This window comes from Seriola dumerili, unplaced genomic scaffold (assembly GCF_002260705.1).
Source record: "Seriola dumerili isolate Sdu_G_001 unplaced genomic scaffold, Sdu_1.0 BDQW01000122.1, whole genome shotgun sequence".
In the NCBI taxonomy this organism is placed as follows: Eukaryota; Metazoa; Chordata; class Actinopteri; order Carangiformes; family Carangidae; genus Seriola; species Seriola dumerili.
In genome coordinates, this window is record NW_019174377.1 from 1,901,790 (window position 1) to 1,918,322 (window position 16,533).

The window sequence follows — 16,533 nt, forward strand, 5'->3', positions numbered from 1 at the left end:
ACACACATGCACACACACACACACACACACACACACACACACACACACACACACACACACACACACTCACATACAAACACACACACATACAGTATCTGTGCCAACAAAACAGCTGGCATGGAAAAGGAGAGCATGTTCCAGAAATCCATGCTGACATTTATGTATTTTAAATTCTTGTTGGGACTTTGATGGAGAAGCCACAAGAGTCCACACACACTTAACACACAAACTTGTATTGCTATACTTATGGGGACATTGCATTGACTTCCAATCACTTCTCGGGAACCTAATATTAACAATGATAAATATTTGCAACAAGCAGTATGTGTCTTACTCTAACCTTAGCCTGGTTATAATTCTAGCCATAACTCCACAACCAAGTCTTTAATCTAAAATAGTTATGACCCAAGTTTTGATACTGTTTGCGGACAAAATTTGTTTTTCTGCAATAGCCATCCAGTGAATTTACACTCAGAGGCTTTTATTTGTTTGTTGTTTTTTTTTTTACCAGTCCTTACTATCATTGTTGCTCTGACTCCAGGTGCGCATTCAAGGCCTGACTGGGAACATTCAGTTTGATCACTATGGTCGGAGGGTCAACTACACCATGGACGTGTTTGAACTGAAGAGCAACGGACCACGCAAGGTAAACTCACCGCATGGCTAAGAAACAAAGATAAGCACCACTTTGAATGTGTGATTTGAACGCCATCGAAAACATACCACTGTCAACTTATTAAAAGCCAGTTTTTTCAGCAAATGTGACTCTTCAGCGGGAAAGTTATTTTCAATCTCTGCTGAAAGGACATGAGGTTACTGTTACTGTTTCAGTGTGTGTTGCATGTATCCCTTATGATGGTTGATTGTTAAAAATTAAAACATTTACTGCATAATTTTCTCCATAATTCTTAATTAATAACTGTCTTACTGCATTCATAAATATCTTCAAATAACTACAATTGAACCATTGCAGCTTGTGTTTTAATAGCTTTTTGGAGCAGCTCCCAGACAACCTGGGGGCACATAAAACTCTGCAGTGGCGTAAATAAGGAATATTTTAACATAATTCTTCTTCATGATTGCAAAAAGTAGGAGGATAAAGCTCCGGTTGAAAGTATTCATAATTTTTTCTTTACTGGGAAAAAAAGCATACATGTAGCTCCTACTGTATAATAAAGAAATAACACTATGTTCCAGCTACTCAAGTGTTCCTTCGACAGCAATGTGTGTTTATTGAAAGTTCTTGGCTCACGCTCAATATCTCTCAATATCTTCTACAGTTCCAATGGGAAATTTGCTGGAGTGAGCTCATTCTGTTGACTCTTTTTTTGCTTTCCATTCCTTTCTCTCCATCTCACTTAGCTTCTATTTCTTCCTTTTTTTATGTCTGTTTTATTGTTTTTTTTTCTCTATCTTGATTTTATCGTAAGCACCTTAAATTTCATATTTGTTTGAACTGTGCTATAAAGACTGATTGATTGAACTGTATTTTCATCCCGTCACTCTCATTCATATCCTCTCTCTCTTGTTTCTCCCAGATCGGCTACTGGAACGACATAGACAAACTTGTGTTGGTCCAGAATGAAAATGCCCTGTCTAATGACAGCTCAGCGATGGAGAACCGGACTGTAGTCGTGACCACCATCATGGTAACGTACCTTCTGACTGCTTTCATTTCTACATAGTTGGGGTACTGTGTGATTGTAATTGTTAAAGGATCAGCTTCACCCAAATCTCTGTCTTTCCAATTAATTCCAATTAACCACGGCCATGGAAATCTGGGGTTCATTTGCCTTAGTGGCCTCAAAAGATGTGTTCAGTGTCGGGAAACCAGGGGATACAAGCCGTGTGGCAGAATTAGAAAAAAATCAGCTTGGTACTGGATGAGCTGTACGGGTTGAAGAGAGCTCTCACAGCACAGCCAGGAGGGAGTGGCACTTGTCCAGCTGGAAGATTACACTAATGTCTCATTAGAAGGCAAATCTAAAACTGACCTCAGATCACCATTTAGGAGTGACCTCAGTCCAGTCTCTTCTAATGGCTTTCAAACAGACACCAGTCTGCAGCCCGGTTTAATTATTCCTCTTTCCTCTACCAACAAGGATAAAGGAGGGCTAATCGGTAGATTTGTGCACATCCTCTGCTTACATTTGATTTCACTTCACCCATCTGCAGCCTTTTTATGGTGGCCATCCCCTTCCTGTAAATGCAATCAGTCTAATTCAATTGGGCATGCAAAATGATGCAAGTGAAAGCAACTCAAAAGACTAATTTCAGCCCAGAGATAAAAACAAGTCACAGATGCTTGAGCTTCAGCGGTTCAGTATTTTGTTTCAAGGCACATTGCTTCATCCAGCAAACTCATAAGTATGTCCAAAATATCTGTCATTGCACTTAAGGAAATGTCACGATGTGAGCAAATATCTAAAAGACTGTTCAAAGCTTTTGCCTTGATAATAAAGTGCCCCCAGTGGTCAGACACAATAGTAACCAGTCAGGTCTGCACCGAGGAAAACAACCACACATGCTGCAGGAAAGGCTTCAGAAAAATGAATTCAGCTGCACTAAATGTCCCCAGTGACAGCCCCACCTCCAGACACGCACACTTCAACTGGCAATGTATTAAACGCTGCTGCAGTGTGTGCTGTGGTGCCTAGAGCCAGACCCAAGACAAGCAAATACAAACACATCAATGCAGTCAAATAAATTAAAAGGCAAGTTGTTATTCTGTTACAAAAACCTATTTCGAATACATGTCTATTATGTTAATAGAAAATTGTATCAGACTGTTGTTGTTCGTATGGCTGTTTGGCTTGTGTTTCTAATCACATTCATTGTGTGTAGCTGTAAAAGAGATGAGTGTGTAAAATGGGGAGTCTAAACTCATACCGCATACATCTTTTCGAAGTTTGTTCCTTCCCTGTTTTTTGCACCCCTCCCATGTCTGTCTGTCATCTGACTTTTTCCAACGCTGCTATCCCTTCGCTCTCTCTCTCTCTCTTTCTCTCTCCCTCTCTCACCGTGCCTTGCTGTCTTTCTTTAACTCCACCCATCTCTTCAACCCCCCACAAGCCCCTCGTTTTTACCTCCATGCCTCCCCCACCTGCATATTTTTCTGTGGATGGTGACCTCAGCAGGCCTTGGCTAATGTTAGCTCAGCCACCTCCTCCTCTTTGCAGCCTCTGATGATGAGGAAGCCTCTGCTGCGACACTGATGGCGGGTCTGCAGACAGAGCAACAGACTGACAAGCAGACTCACCTGAGTTGCAAACCCTCGGGAAAGACAGAGGACAGACAGACTGATAGACTGAGTGTCTCTAAAGCTCTATACAAGGACACAGTGTGCTCTGTTTTCGTTTCGTCATGATGCCTTTTTTTTTTAATGTCTAATTTGTTTGAAAAGATGATTTTTAATTTTTTTTTGTATGGAAATGATTTCTTTGTTTAGAAGTGGTTGGCACTGAGCCTGTGTGTGAGACACCAGGATGCCTTGCTCACTGCGCTCCTGTCTTCCTCCCATGACAAAAGCCACAGTCGGACAAGAGCTCTGCGAGGGATTCTGTGGCCGCTGTCAAGATTTGACATTCAGCTGTGCAAAATCACCAGACCATTGGACAGGCCTGTTAATTCAGATTCTTTCACTCTTTCTGAGGACACCACAATCACCACCACATTCTCTGTTACACTATAGAGCACCTGCAGGAGGAATTACCTCAACAAATTATTTCTATGTTTTCTTTTACTTTTTTCTTTCTTTTTGGGAGGAGAGTGACACAAGGGCAGGTGTTCGTGTCAGTCCTGCATTTTGCAGCCCTCACCTTTTGATACCACTCTCCCTCCATCTTCATCTTTCTGCTCCGTCACTCTGTAAATCTACTCAGTCATGCCTACTCAGTCAACTTTCCTCTGCTGCATTTCAGTTGCTCTGAGAGGGTTTCTGAATCCTCACATCTGGATGAAAGGGTAAAGTGGAGAAGCTCTTTTAGTTTTGGGTATTCAACACTAACACTTGCAGAAAGATTTGAAATTTGAAATTGAAATGACACCGTTATTTATGTTTTAACCTGTGTTTGATGTTACTTTCATACTGACGTTGCAATTGTTTTTTTTAACTCTAAAGGTGTGAAAGTATAATATGTTCAAAAAACTCTCCTGAAAAACACATTGATGTGACACTGTTGCCATCACCCAAATGACAAATGAGAAGGGATACTGTACATACACACATTTCCACAAAAGCTTATCTGCTGGTCATTCATACATGCAGGCTCGTAAGCCTTCAAGTAATGTATACACATGCATGTATAAAACACATGCACATTTACTCAATTAAAGTCAGTATGAGCAAAGTGCATTGGTAGGGATTGATTGTTAAGCCTGTTTGAATTTGCCTAATGTGCACTCGCAGGGCTTGTTAACTCTTAACACAGCCCCTGTGGATATGACAATCGTTTGTTTCTGATGTATCTGACTACTAATAAGTTAAATTAGCCTTTAAACTTTCCTCCATGGTATATTTATAATCTCCTCTATACGTAGACGGTACATGATTTGCATGATTTTATAAAATACGTCAAATTGTATAAAAGAGAAGATAAAATATACAAGCTTCTGAAAATGTTGGCTTTGGAAAAATATTCTCCAACCAACCAACTGCTACAACCAAGACTGTGACTAACAAAAAGTATTGTGTATGCTGGTTTAAGAGGGAGTTTTAAAAAAGGCTGACAGGTTGATCTACTAAGTGGTTGGTGACTCTGTTAACATGCTGAACCAAAGGTTAGACAGACAACCAGGCATGTTTTGGACTGGCTGGTTTGTTGCCTGATCAACTGACTTACTTAGCAGCTGACTGGCTTGTGATTGCCTTTATGGCTGGCTGACTAATTGGGTGTAAAGCTGTTTTACTAGCAAGTTGACTTGGTGACAGATCAACTGACATGGTGACTAACAGACTGGGTAGTGGATTGGCTGACTGACTGTTGACTGGTCAAATGACTGATTGCTGAACTGCCTTTCTCCCTTAATGACTGAATAGCTGGGAGATAATCATGCTGACTCACTGGCCAAATATGTGACTGGATAGATAATTATGTACTGTAACCGCAGTAATTAATTAATGAATGAACTGATTGACCAACTGACTGAATCAAACGGACTGTGACTAACCGACTGCCTGGCTTGCCTCCCCCCTGCATCTAAATGAATGCCCGCAGGCTGATTAAATGTTTCTGTGGTTGGCTAACTCGTTATGTGACAGTCTGGCTTTTTAAATGCTGAACTGATTGAGTGTCCAGTTGGCAGCCTGAATGAATGACTGGACAGTTAGGTGACCGTCCAGTTGGGTGCCTGTATTTTTCATTGGCTGGCTAACTGGCTTACATAGCAAGTCCTGTCTGCCTTTTTGGCTCCAGTGTGAAGTGTTTCATGTCTTATCAGCCCCAACCATTTGCTTCTACAAAGCCATTCTCCCTCTTTCGCCCACCCATTTTCCCTCTTTACATCTGTCTTTTTTAGCCCATCCCCTCTCTCTCTTTCTCTCTCCCTTCCTTTCCATTTTTCATTTTGTCATATTCTCCCTTTCTCTTTATCTCTCCTTCTCACTTTCCCTTTTTTTTTCTGTTTCTATCTGTCGTCTATTCTCCCCGTAGCTATCTCTGTTTGTATTCTGATCTGTGCCTTCATCTTTCTTCTGTAGTTTCATGCAGCCAGCACACCACACGTCCCTCTCTCCAGATGCTTTTCCACCAATTTCTCTTCCCAATTCGCTCCCTTTCTTTTCCTTTCAACCTCCTGATCTTTAGCCCCTCTTTTCTCTGCTCTTTTTCACCTTTCTTTTTTTTTTGCCATGCTCTGACTCATGATGCCACATTACACCAAAACATGATGCTTTCCTCCCAGCAGTAGCTACGTGCACTAACATCCAGTACACACACAAACACAACCACACACAGCGTTGGCATTACTACCTTCACACCGAGACAAAAGCGTCTGGGGCAAACTGATAAACCAAGGATCCTTTAAAGTGAAAATGTGCCACTGTTGGCAGAGCTCCCATTGGTATGTGTGTGTCTGTATGTGTGTGTCTGTTTATGTATAGTTGCTTACATTGTACTAAATTAAGTCAACAAAGTAGCCTGATCTGATTTCAAACACTTGACCTTCTAACAACCTGTGGGTAATTTGATGAAGGAGGAAACAGAGATGGCTGCATTCTGCTAAGATAAATTAAGGAAATTATTCCCCTTGAGATTCACTGATTTAAGGTGGAAAATTAAGCAAAAAAGCACTTAAATTTTTTATGGCTCCTGACAATCACAATCTTCCTCTGTAGAATCCAGACATTAGATATGTGGAGGTCAATAATCAATACAAAGCACCTGTTTGTGCTTCTGACATGGAGAAAATCAGAAATCATCTTTTACATTCCAGTGCAAATTATAGCTGTGAATGAATATGCTTAAAGGATTTTAATTTTGCTGAGAGTTTGATGAGAAGATCATATCTAGCTGGAGCTATCAGCCGGTTAGCTTAGCTTAGCACGAAAACTGGAAATACAAAAATCTGTTTATTGGCACCTTTAAAGCTCACTAATTACAACGTTATAGTTTGTGTTTTTAAAAGCTATTGTATGTAACTTTTTTAAAACAAATTTTTTTAGTTGAAATATGCCCCAAAACATATCTCGATGTTAACCTTTATAACCAATCAGAGAATCAGTTGATAATCAATATGTGAACACACTTCTGGTCTACCACTCTTCTTGTATGTGCTGTATCTGAGTCTAAGCTAGGGGCAGTGACTTCTGCCAGTTTGCCTATCAGTCTCATTGTGAAGACAAAACTCGAGGACAAGACTCCTGCAGTCTCTGTGATAAATGAAGCTAACCGTCTCCTCGCTGTAGCTTCGTATTTAGCAAACAGATATGAGAAAGGGACTCAATTTACTCATTTAACGCTCAGCAAGAAAGCTAATAATTATATTTCTCAAAAGGTTGAACTATTCCTTTAAAATTTACCATGATAACTGTGAAATTAATATTAATTGCCCCAGGATCTATTGTATATTTTATATTTATATATAAAGCTGGTGTTTTCTATCACCTAATGGATTGGGAGAAAAAAAAAAGTCTGTATAAAAAAATGTCTGTTCATGGCTCCAGACTCTTGAATTTGCGTTTCATTGTACAGTCTGCCCAGTACGGCAGCATTTTAATGTTTTTTAACTAACATCATTGGTTACAGTATTATCATTCATTCTTCATGACTTGCTTAAAAAGAACCTAAGCTTAATATTCCCTCATAATAAAGTCTAATTTGCTTTTATTTTGTAGAAAGTTTCTGGTTTATCTTTGACTTTGTGTTCATATGGAGTTGTTTTTGTAGAAGCATGCACCAAATGTCACAGGCAGCTTAGTGTCATTCACCTGAGGAAAGGCACCAAGTAATCTCTGCCACAAAATTCAACCATGTTCTCTCACAAACTGTAAAGTCACATTTTTGTCAGTAGTATTTGGTTGGTCTTTGCGCAGTTTATATGGTTGGAATAGTTTATGATTGCAAAACAGTAAAAACTGAATTGAAAAAAAAGAAATGTAATCATTCACTATATAGGTTACATTTTTAAATCAGCGGGGTTGTACTTTAAAACATGTTTTTCTGCTCGCATCTTAATTTCTTTTTGTCTTGATCCCTTCTCCAGAGCAGTCTTGATGGCTGTGTTGATCTATTAGAGGGAATTTACTTGGAAATGTTTTGCTGTTCATTAACACTATGATTCATGTTGAGTCAATGGAATGAGCGCCCCGGGACCTGCTAATGGCTCTGATAATGACATTTTAGGAGAAACGCTTTTGTATATTCTGACACTGAACACAATGGGCCCAGTTTTTTTTTTTGTATTTGATGATGAAGTGTTTGAGAAAAATGTTCAGCTTAAATGAAGAACTGAATTCTTATTTCTGTGGTTGTTTTTCAAAGACGTGTATTTTGTTTTAACAAATGTTATAATGATGACTGAATAATGGTTTCTGAGAAATATGGTAATGTATTGCTTTGGGTGTTTTTGTTTCTTTTAAAATGTGTGTCTCTTTCTCAACCTTTCATATGTAAATTTAAGATTATTTTTATTACTCGAAAAGAGGAAGAAAACTGAGGCCCTGTTCAGACCTGATATTAACATCCACTCACACGTGGACAGTTCTAAGTCTGTTAGTTCACACCCGGCATTAAAATGCGTCTCCACATGCGTCCGAGTAACCACTTGTGATCGGATCTCACTTCTCCGCTCTATATGCAAATAAACATGTGCGTAATTTCTGTTTGCAAAGACCAAATGCGTTGTTGTTTTTAGCCAGTTTGACTATGACAAACGGGTCCATTGTTAATGTGTTTGTGTGTGTGTATGAGAGACAGAGAGGAGGAGGGGCTGAGTGAATCAATGCATTGTCCACAGCTCCGCAATGAAATACGGTTTTAGTCATTTCAAACAGTAAAAAAAAAAAAAAAAAAAATAGAAAATCAATATGTGACAGTCAATGTTGATATTGTGGCAGCCACAAATAAATCAGTGTATGAGAAACACTGTGAGAAGTGTAAAACTATTTTTGGTTCATTATGAAACTGTGGTAGGACTAATTAGACTGTGGCAGAGGACGTCAGTTGAGTTACATTCACACCACATGTCGCTGAGACCACCTCCAAATGTCGTCCAAATGAGTGATTGGATCTCACATGCGTCCTCAGTGCGTCCTCGTAGCGTCTCGGGTGCATTCACACCTGTACTCAGAGCTGTCTACCGGAGACACGTGATAATTCCAGGTGTGAACAGAGTGTGAATTATTAGGTAGAAAATGAGGCTGAACTTTCTGGATTTAAAAAACAAGAAGAATCAACATTCATGCTCGTGGCTCTGTGAGGCTGTATGCCTTTTGCACAGCGGCGTTTTTAGCTAAATGCTAATGTCAGAATGCTAACATAGTCAAAATGGCAATGATGGCATGTTGATGTTTATGAGACATGATGTTTACCATGTTCACTCTCTTAGTTTAGTGTGTTAGCATGCTGACATTTGATAATTAGCAATAAACAGAGGGAATGTAATCAGTTTTGCAGGTGTTTGGTCACAAACTAAAGTACGTGACAAATATTTTTACATACAATATTTTTAGTACATTGACTATTTATTTAGAAAATAATTTCTCCCTAGTTTACCTATTGGTTATACACAAGTATGAAAGGTAATGGTTACATTTCAAACTCCTTACTATAGAGAAAGAAAATCAATTTCGTAATCCAGCTTCCCTTTCTAGGTTTTGTTTGTGTTACTCAGTTTCAATTGTATGATTTTTTAAACCCTCTGCCTGTCTTGTTCTTTACTTGCTCTCAATGTAATTCAGTTTAAACACCAGATGAAGATTTCCTGTTGCCTCTGTAACAGTCATTTTAATGCTCGTTTGACACCTTTTAAAACATGTCTGTCTAAAAATCCCCTTTGATTTCACTCTTCTTGTTTCCAATGTGAACCAATTTCCTGAATGAAGAATTCAATACAAAACATGTTATCATTTTTTATTGTGTTTTATGATCTCCATAAACCGTTTCATAGCTTGGGAGTGTTGGATATTATAAAAGCCTGCTTGATTAATTAGATGAGATTAGTCTTTGATTAAAAAGGGTTTGATAGCATTTTAATAGGCTTGGTTTCAGTTGGATTACAGGATGAGCAGCCTCAGGCATAAAACCATAACTCACTGCTCCTGATGGATATGCTGTCACTCAAAAGTCTGTTTGTGTGTGTGTGTGTGTGTGTGTGTGTTTCTTTCCCCTGTACAAATCAGAGCCACTGTAATGTGTGTGCTATTTCTGTGTGATCATGTAGATGCCTGTGTCTGTGTGCATGTGTCATTCATAATGCACTCACCATCTCACAAGGCAACATTAAACTCTGCCCTTGCTTTCATCTTTGTTAACTGCACGCACAGCAATCATTTTACCTCTTACCACACATTATCAAAGCAGCAGTCGCCCTCCCTTCCTTCTTCTTCCATCCTCTCTCTTGTACATTTCTCTCCTCTCAGCGTAGGTGTTGTTCTGAGTCAGGTGAAGGTCCCAGTGGAGTCATGTAGAGTCAGACAAAGGCATAAAACAAGGCAGTGGAAGTCAGAAATACAAGATATAAAACATCTACCTCAGACATGGCCTTTTAAAATCCAGCTCTAATATTTGTTCCCTTTTTATAAACTGTGCAGCAGTTTTTGTCAGGTTTTGGTGGCTGTTGTGTTTTCTTGACAAGATAGGTTACCTGAGAGACGTCCGTCTCCTTTAACAGTTTAAAAACATTCACATGTGACTTTTATATTGCCTTTATTGTCCTACATCTGCGGTAAAATTAGTCTCCCATGACAATGTGCATATATAGTTTTGATTTCTAATGTTTTGATCAAAATTCTGCTTTTATATCTGTTGGTTTTCAGGTTCATTTCTTACAGTAGAATTGAATTCTGTCAGCAACATTGCATTGGTGTATTGCATAGAGCTGTGCCCCTCTGTGTATGATAAAAAAAAAAAAAGTAATATAAGTTTCTTTTGAAAATGTATGTACCTATATTTTTTCAGAGAAATCATTTTCATTTTTGTCATTTTTCTTTGTATGTGATTTTCCCTGGTGCAGTGTTTACAACCAAACTGTGGGCTCCTCTTGATAAATTTTCATTTCCCTTCTTTTAATAAGCGTTGCTGTCATGTTCCTCCAAACAGTTGTGTCTTTCTCCCCTTATGCTGGTTTTGTAGGAGGGTCCCTACGTGATGCTAAAGAAGAATTGGGAGCTCTATGAAGGCAACGACCAATACGAGGGATACTGTGTGGACTTGGCTTCAGAGATTGCCAAACACATCGGAATCAAATACAAGATCTCCATTGTACCGGATGGGAAATATGGAGCCAGAGATCCAGAGACGAAGATATGGAACGGCATGGTCGGAGAGCTCGTGTATGGGGTAAGTTTGGATGGAAAATATCTGGACTTTATTGATTTTTTTGTCAGTAGCTTTTGTGGTCAATTATTTCATTTTTTTGTCTCTATCTCTATCTAAAGCCAGAAAAGTGTTCCTATCAGGAGATGTCAGCTCCAAAAGATGACGATGTCTTCTAATTGCTGTTAATCCAATTCAATTCAACTTCAGTTTATCTATAGTGCACATCACCCAAAGAGTCTCTGGCATTCCTTACAGGATAAAATACATTACAAACATTGGTTACTGTATTACAACAACAGGATTGAAGTTAAGAAATTATTAGAAAGTTCATACAAAAACAATAGAATAGAAAAAAAATTGGTGTTGGTAGTTGCCAAAGCATCAGTCAGTTGAATGTTTACCCAACTTTCAAAAGCAGGAGGGAGAATAGCACGGAGACAAAAGATGAGTTTTACAGTAAACCTGGGTAAGCGATTATTTGATTACCATGATAGTTTAAAATTAATTTTCTATCATTTGTCTTACAGATTAATTTCAAGATGTTGTGTTACAGCCCCATTTGAAAAAGTGGATTCAATCTCTACTTCATGTCAATAATCTATACACAATAACCCATAATGTAATATGTTCAAATATTTATGAAAATGTACTATAGAGGATAGGGGAATATAACAGGTTCAACTTAACCACATACTGCAATGCAATCCAGTACAGCAATATCACACATTTTGGGCACAGAAAATGTGTTGTATCAACACTTCTGTAGCAACAGTTCTTCAATATTGTAATCTTCATAGAGGTCATATGTACTGCAGGGCTATTACATTGAATTTTATTTGATCCAGCTATTGTGACCCCGCCATAGTCGTTCACGCTGAGCTGAGGAAGGCTCAAAATAACTCTCATGTTGGACATTAACTCTCTGAGCTCTGCGTCTCCTTAGTTACCGTGTCAGTCTGCCGCAGAGATGCTGTGTCTGGAAGGCTACGCTTATTTCTTGAGAATTTTGGCAAGCGTGCTAATTATGCCATTGACGCCCTTGCACAGTCTGGGATTTCACATCGCTTGTCTCAATGCAAACTTTATCAGCATGCAGAAAACAATGTCAGTCGTCACTTTGCGGAAGAGTGAAAGTGGAGACGTTGCTGCAGAACAGCGACAGAATTAATTAGCCTCCAGAATCCGTATAGTGGAAGGTGACACAGCAGAACGGCTACATTGACTAATCAGGTCTGATTTGTTCCCAACACTCGCCGTCCTTTCCAATGACTCCTCTGCCACATAGGGAAGATTTCAGCCCTTTGTCCTCCACGTCTCTTCACAGTTGCCTTTATATCTTTATGTCCCTTACTTTATGTTTATCTGTGTGACTTTCATCTCCTTTTCTTTCATGTTGTGTACTTTTGTCTCTCCTGCTGTCTTGCTCTAATTTATTTCATCTCCCTCTGTTGTGCATTGTGGGTTGTTTTTTTTTGTTGTTTTTTTGATATTTCTCTGCCCTCTCCTCCCCTGTTTTCTTTCCATATCGCTTCTGATTTCCTTGTCTTTCTTTTGCTGTTTATTCTCCGTACATCGTAACATCTTCACTCCTTGTAGAGAAGGAGGTTATTTGATATGCTGTTATTGTCGCCTCTTTTTCCGTTAAGACTGCAGACACTGTTTAGACACACTTAGCTTCTCAGAAACAGATACTCAGTGTGCTGAATGAATGATGTTTTTGACTCTTACAGATTTCGTGTGTGTGTGTGTGTGTGTGTGTGTGTGTGTGTGTGTGTGTGTGTGTGTGTGTGTGCGTGTGTGTTTGTGTGTGCGTGCGCGTGCGTGCGTGTGTGTGTGTGAGCACACATGCAGATGTGGATGAGCTTGCTGACTAATTTATATTCTGGCAGTGTCACTTTCATGCCTATGTATGAATTACTTCTCTGTCATTCTACTGGTTTTCCCTGCAGCTCTACTCTCTCTTTCAACCCCTTCAATCTCCCCCGTCTTCTCTCATCCACAGCACCAATTCCCCTTCTTTGCCTCCCTTATTTCCTCCATTTCCTTCCCTGCGTCGCTCCTGCTTCAAACTCCACTTATCCTATACTGATCTTGTCTACTATACCTGCTTTTTTATTTCTCCTCCTCCTTCTTTTATCTTTCTCCTTCTAAAGACATCAGAGTTCACAGACTCTTTTGCATGTAGTTGCTGCAAGTCTCCTGCACTACCACATCATTAAACTACACAAAACACATTCTTCTCTCCCCACCCCCTCTTTTTTTGCAGAAAGCAGAAATCGCTGTGGCTCCGCTGACCATCACTCTGGTGAGAGAAGAAGTGATCGACTTCTCGAAGCCCTTCATGTCTCTGGGTATCTCCATCATGATCAAGAAGCCCCAGAAGTCTAAACCAGGCGTTTTCTCTTTCCTGGACCCACTGGCCTACGAGATCTGGATGTGCATAGTGTTCGCTTACATTGGAGTCAGCGTCGTGCTGTTTTTGGTGAGTAATTGTTGAAGACTAGAAATCAGAGGATGAGCTGGGTGGACTGGACTGTAACAGTTGGAAGAGTTATTAAAGACTTGGGTTCAGAGATGAAAGTGTAGCGCTCTTATTTAGTTTCCTGGGTAAAAAAAAAAAACAAAATTCAGAGTCAGTGAGCTACAGCATGTGATCCTAATAGGTCACATTTCCATCATCAATATAGATAGAGGCGATGAGATGACTTCTTCTTTGCATGGCAGGTTTTAATGTTACATGCCCTTTTATGATGACATAATAACCTGGAGTGATCATGCATATTGATGCTTCTGAGAATACACTGTCTGGATGTTTTACAGATTCTTAAAACCCCTCAATAAATTCATGCAGTTAATCATTTTTCAAGTATGTTGACATCGTCTTTATCTTCCTCAGCCTCAATGTGTTTTACAGTGTTTCAGAAAGCTTTTGTCCAGGAAATCATTAGCTACTTAAAGGCATCCTGTCTGCATAGAAATCACATCACAGACAGCTCTGTATGCAAGCCATGCAAATATTTAATGAAAGATTTAAGAAATGCAAGTTCACATTTTCGAGGTCATGTTGGCATTAATCCTGTGATACCACAGTGTCTGCATATTCAAGGAGACATTTTTCTCTTCCTAGAAATTCGCCCTCTCTGGTTTTGTTTGTGTTATTTAGCCGTTACGATCATCGCTGAACAAATTTGTCGCTCTGTTCATTTGCTTCTGTCTGTATAAGGCCTTAAATTCCTTTTTATTTGCTATATTGATATATCTCCACAAGTCTTTTGTCTTTTATAGACCTATACGATCTCCATCATCTTTTCTTTTCCTTTGCTGTCCCAGGTGAGTCGCTTCAGTCCGTACGAGTGGCATGCAGAGGAGCCAGAGGAGGGTGCCCCGGAGCAGGGTCCCACTGACCAACCGCCCAACGAGTTTGGTATCTTCAACTCCCTCTGGTTCTCACTGGGAGCTTTCATGCAACAGGGCTGCGACATCTCACCACGGTAAGGGAGGTGGAATGGAGTGTGCGAGACAAACAGAGAGCATTTGTGAATGCACGAGTCAGACAGACATAGAATGAAAGTATTTGAGTCAGTAGGCAGGAGTGTTCATAAGAGTGCGTGTGGGCTGGGAATAGTGTGTGCGTGTGTGTGTGTGTGTGTGTGTGTGTGTGTGTGTGTGTGTGTGTGCGTGTGTGTGTGTGTGTGTTTGTGTGTGTGTGTGGGTGTGTGTGTTTGTCTAACTGTCTGCAATGTTAGAGTGCTGTAGTATTAGGCTTTGGTGATTCAGACTGTTGACAATGTGAATCACCTCTCTTAGCACTTTACTGGCTTTCACTGAACTGGACTGATACTCCAAGACACCGTGTGCTACAGAAGCTTAAGATGTGCTATAAAGGCACATACACAGACACAAGCATGAACACACACACACACAAAAACACAAAAGTGAGAAGAAACCACCTGCACACAGTCCAGCGGTTCATGTCCATATGGGTGCGCAATGGTGGGAGATTTAGCGGGTTTTCTAGGTGTGTATGAATTTTTAATGTACCACTGAAGAGGCAGAGTCCAGCTGTATTTTTAGAATATTTATAAGAATATGGCATTTTATTATTGATAACCTGAGAATGCAGTTTAGTGAAATATTCATGGCCGTCATCCTCAAGACCTTTAGGGAGCAAATCTAAGGAGAGAAGGAGCAGTTGGGAGAGCGTCCGTCCAAAGCAAATGACAGAAAGGAGTGATAGGTGATGAGCTGAAAGAAGGAAAAAGTGTGAGCTGTTCAGCAAAATGTTCTTGAGACAATAATAAGAATTGGTTGCAGATATGTGAATGGACACTTCTCACTTCATCATAGAGGTGGAGATGAAGCAGTTGGTGGTTCGTATTGTGCTGTAAGACAAAGATGAATAGTTACAAATGAAGATTTACTTTTAATACACACAGTTTTGTTTCACGTTTTTGATTCTGTGCCTCTAACAGGATAATGTGCTAATTCTTTTTTTAGTGACCTTAATGAGAATCAGTTGTTTGGCCCTTAATGTGCGCACTGATTCAACATGTTATAATGAAAACACTGTCTGTGTGGACAAGAACTTCATTCTTTTCTTTCTATTTGTTCCAAACAAACGTCTGTTGTTGCTCTCAAACATTTTTACTGCATTCCCATTAGCACTTCTCGTTCGAGAAAGGTACAAAACTTCAGCTGCCCAAACTTTGTTTTTGTCCCCATTCTTTTGCTCCTCTGCCTTTCTCTTTTGCTCTCTCATCCATCTCGTTCACTCTCTCTCTTCTCCCCCCTCCACGACACCTGTCGTCTCCCACTCCTCCCCACTTTACTGTGACTGACAGGCCAATTCTAGCCCCAACACACAAAATGGAAAACGCCCACACCACCTGCACTCAGCCACACTCACACAAACACGCACGATGTGCACATAAATACACAGAGGCTTCGCACACTAACGTTGCTTGCACACGCATATGCGGAAAAAAAAACACCCAGTGCGCAGTTTCACAACAACCCAACACACATGCAGACCTTTCTCTCGCTTGAAGGCCCTGTTATAGATGTGTGCACATAAGCTACAGCTGTCAACTCAATGATGTGATACTAAACATGAAGTCAGTGTTCATCATGTAAATCACCCCCCCCCTGTCACTTCCAATACAGCACAACTCCTCTATAGGTAAGGATTACTAAAGTCATAAATGCCAGATCATATTCTTACAATGTGAAATCTGTCATTTACACACTTTTTCTTCCTCTTGTTCTTTTTGTTTTCTTTACTGGACTTTTCAAACAAGAAAAGAGGTTTCAAAGTGAACTTTTCTCATCTTAGATGTCTTTCTCATAAAAAACACAACAATAATAATTCATCGTGTCGATTCAAAGGCTGGCACTGCAGCGGTATTCAGTGGCGTGACTCTGTTTCCAGGACGATCAGGGAGTAAATTGATGGAAACATTTATTTGAATTGTGATATGAAACTCCCTGGTGTGTGCACAGCAGAGGTTTGGAGATGCATAGCATTTAACTGCAATATAGAGACATTCTATCAAACATA

At 39.8% G+C, this 16,533-nt stretch overlaps 1 protein-coding gene across 3 annotated transcripts in view; it reads left to right on the top strand.

The window, feature by feature from the left end:
* The window catches only part of gria4 (glutamate ionotropic receptor AMPA type subunit 4), a 97,018-nt gene that overhangs the window by 52,494 nt on the left and 27,991 nt on the right, over positions 1-16,533 (top strand). For 2 of the 3 annotated variants that reach the window (XM_022748471.1, XM_022748469.1), the window contains exons 9-13: positions 542-646; positions 1,539-1,649; positions 10,791-10,997; positions 13,243-13,458; positions 14,307-14,467. In XM_022748471.1, coding sequence (XP_022604192.1) covers positions 542-646; positions 1,539-1,649; positions 10,791-10,997; positions 13,243-13,458; positions 14,307-14,467 — 800 coding nt within the window. Of the gene's footprint in view, positions 1-541; positions 647-1,538; positions 1,650-3,179; positions 3,216-10,790; positions 10,998-13,242; positions 13,459-14,306; positions 14,468-16,533 lie in introns of those variants that run through there. The other variant, XM_022748472.1, reaches the window with a different exon arrangement.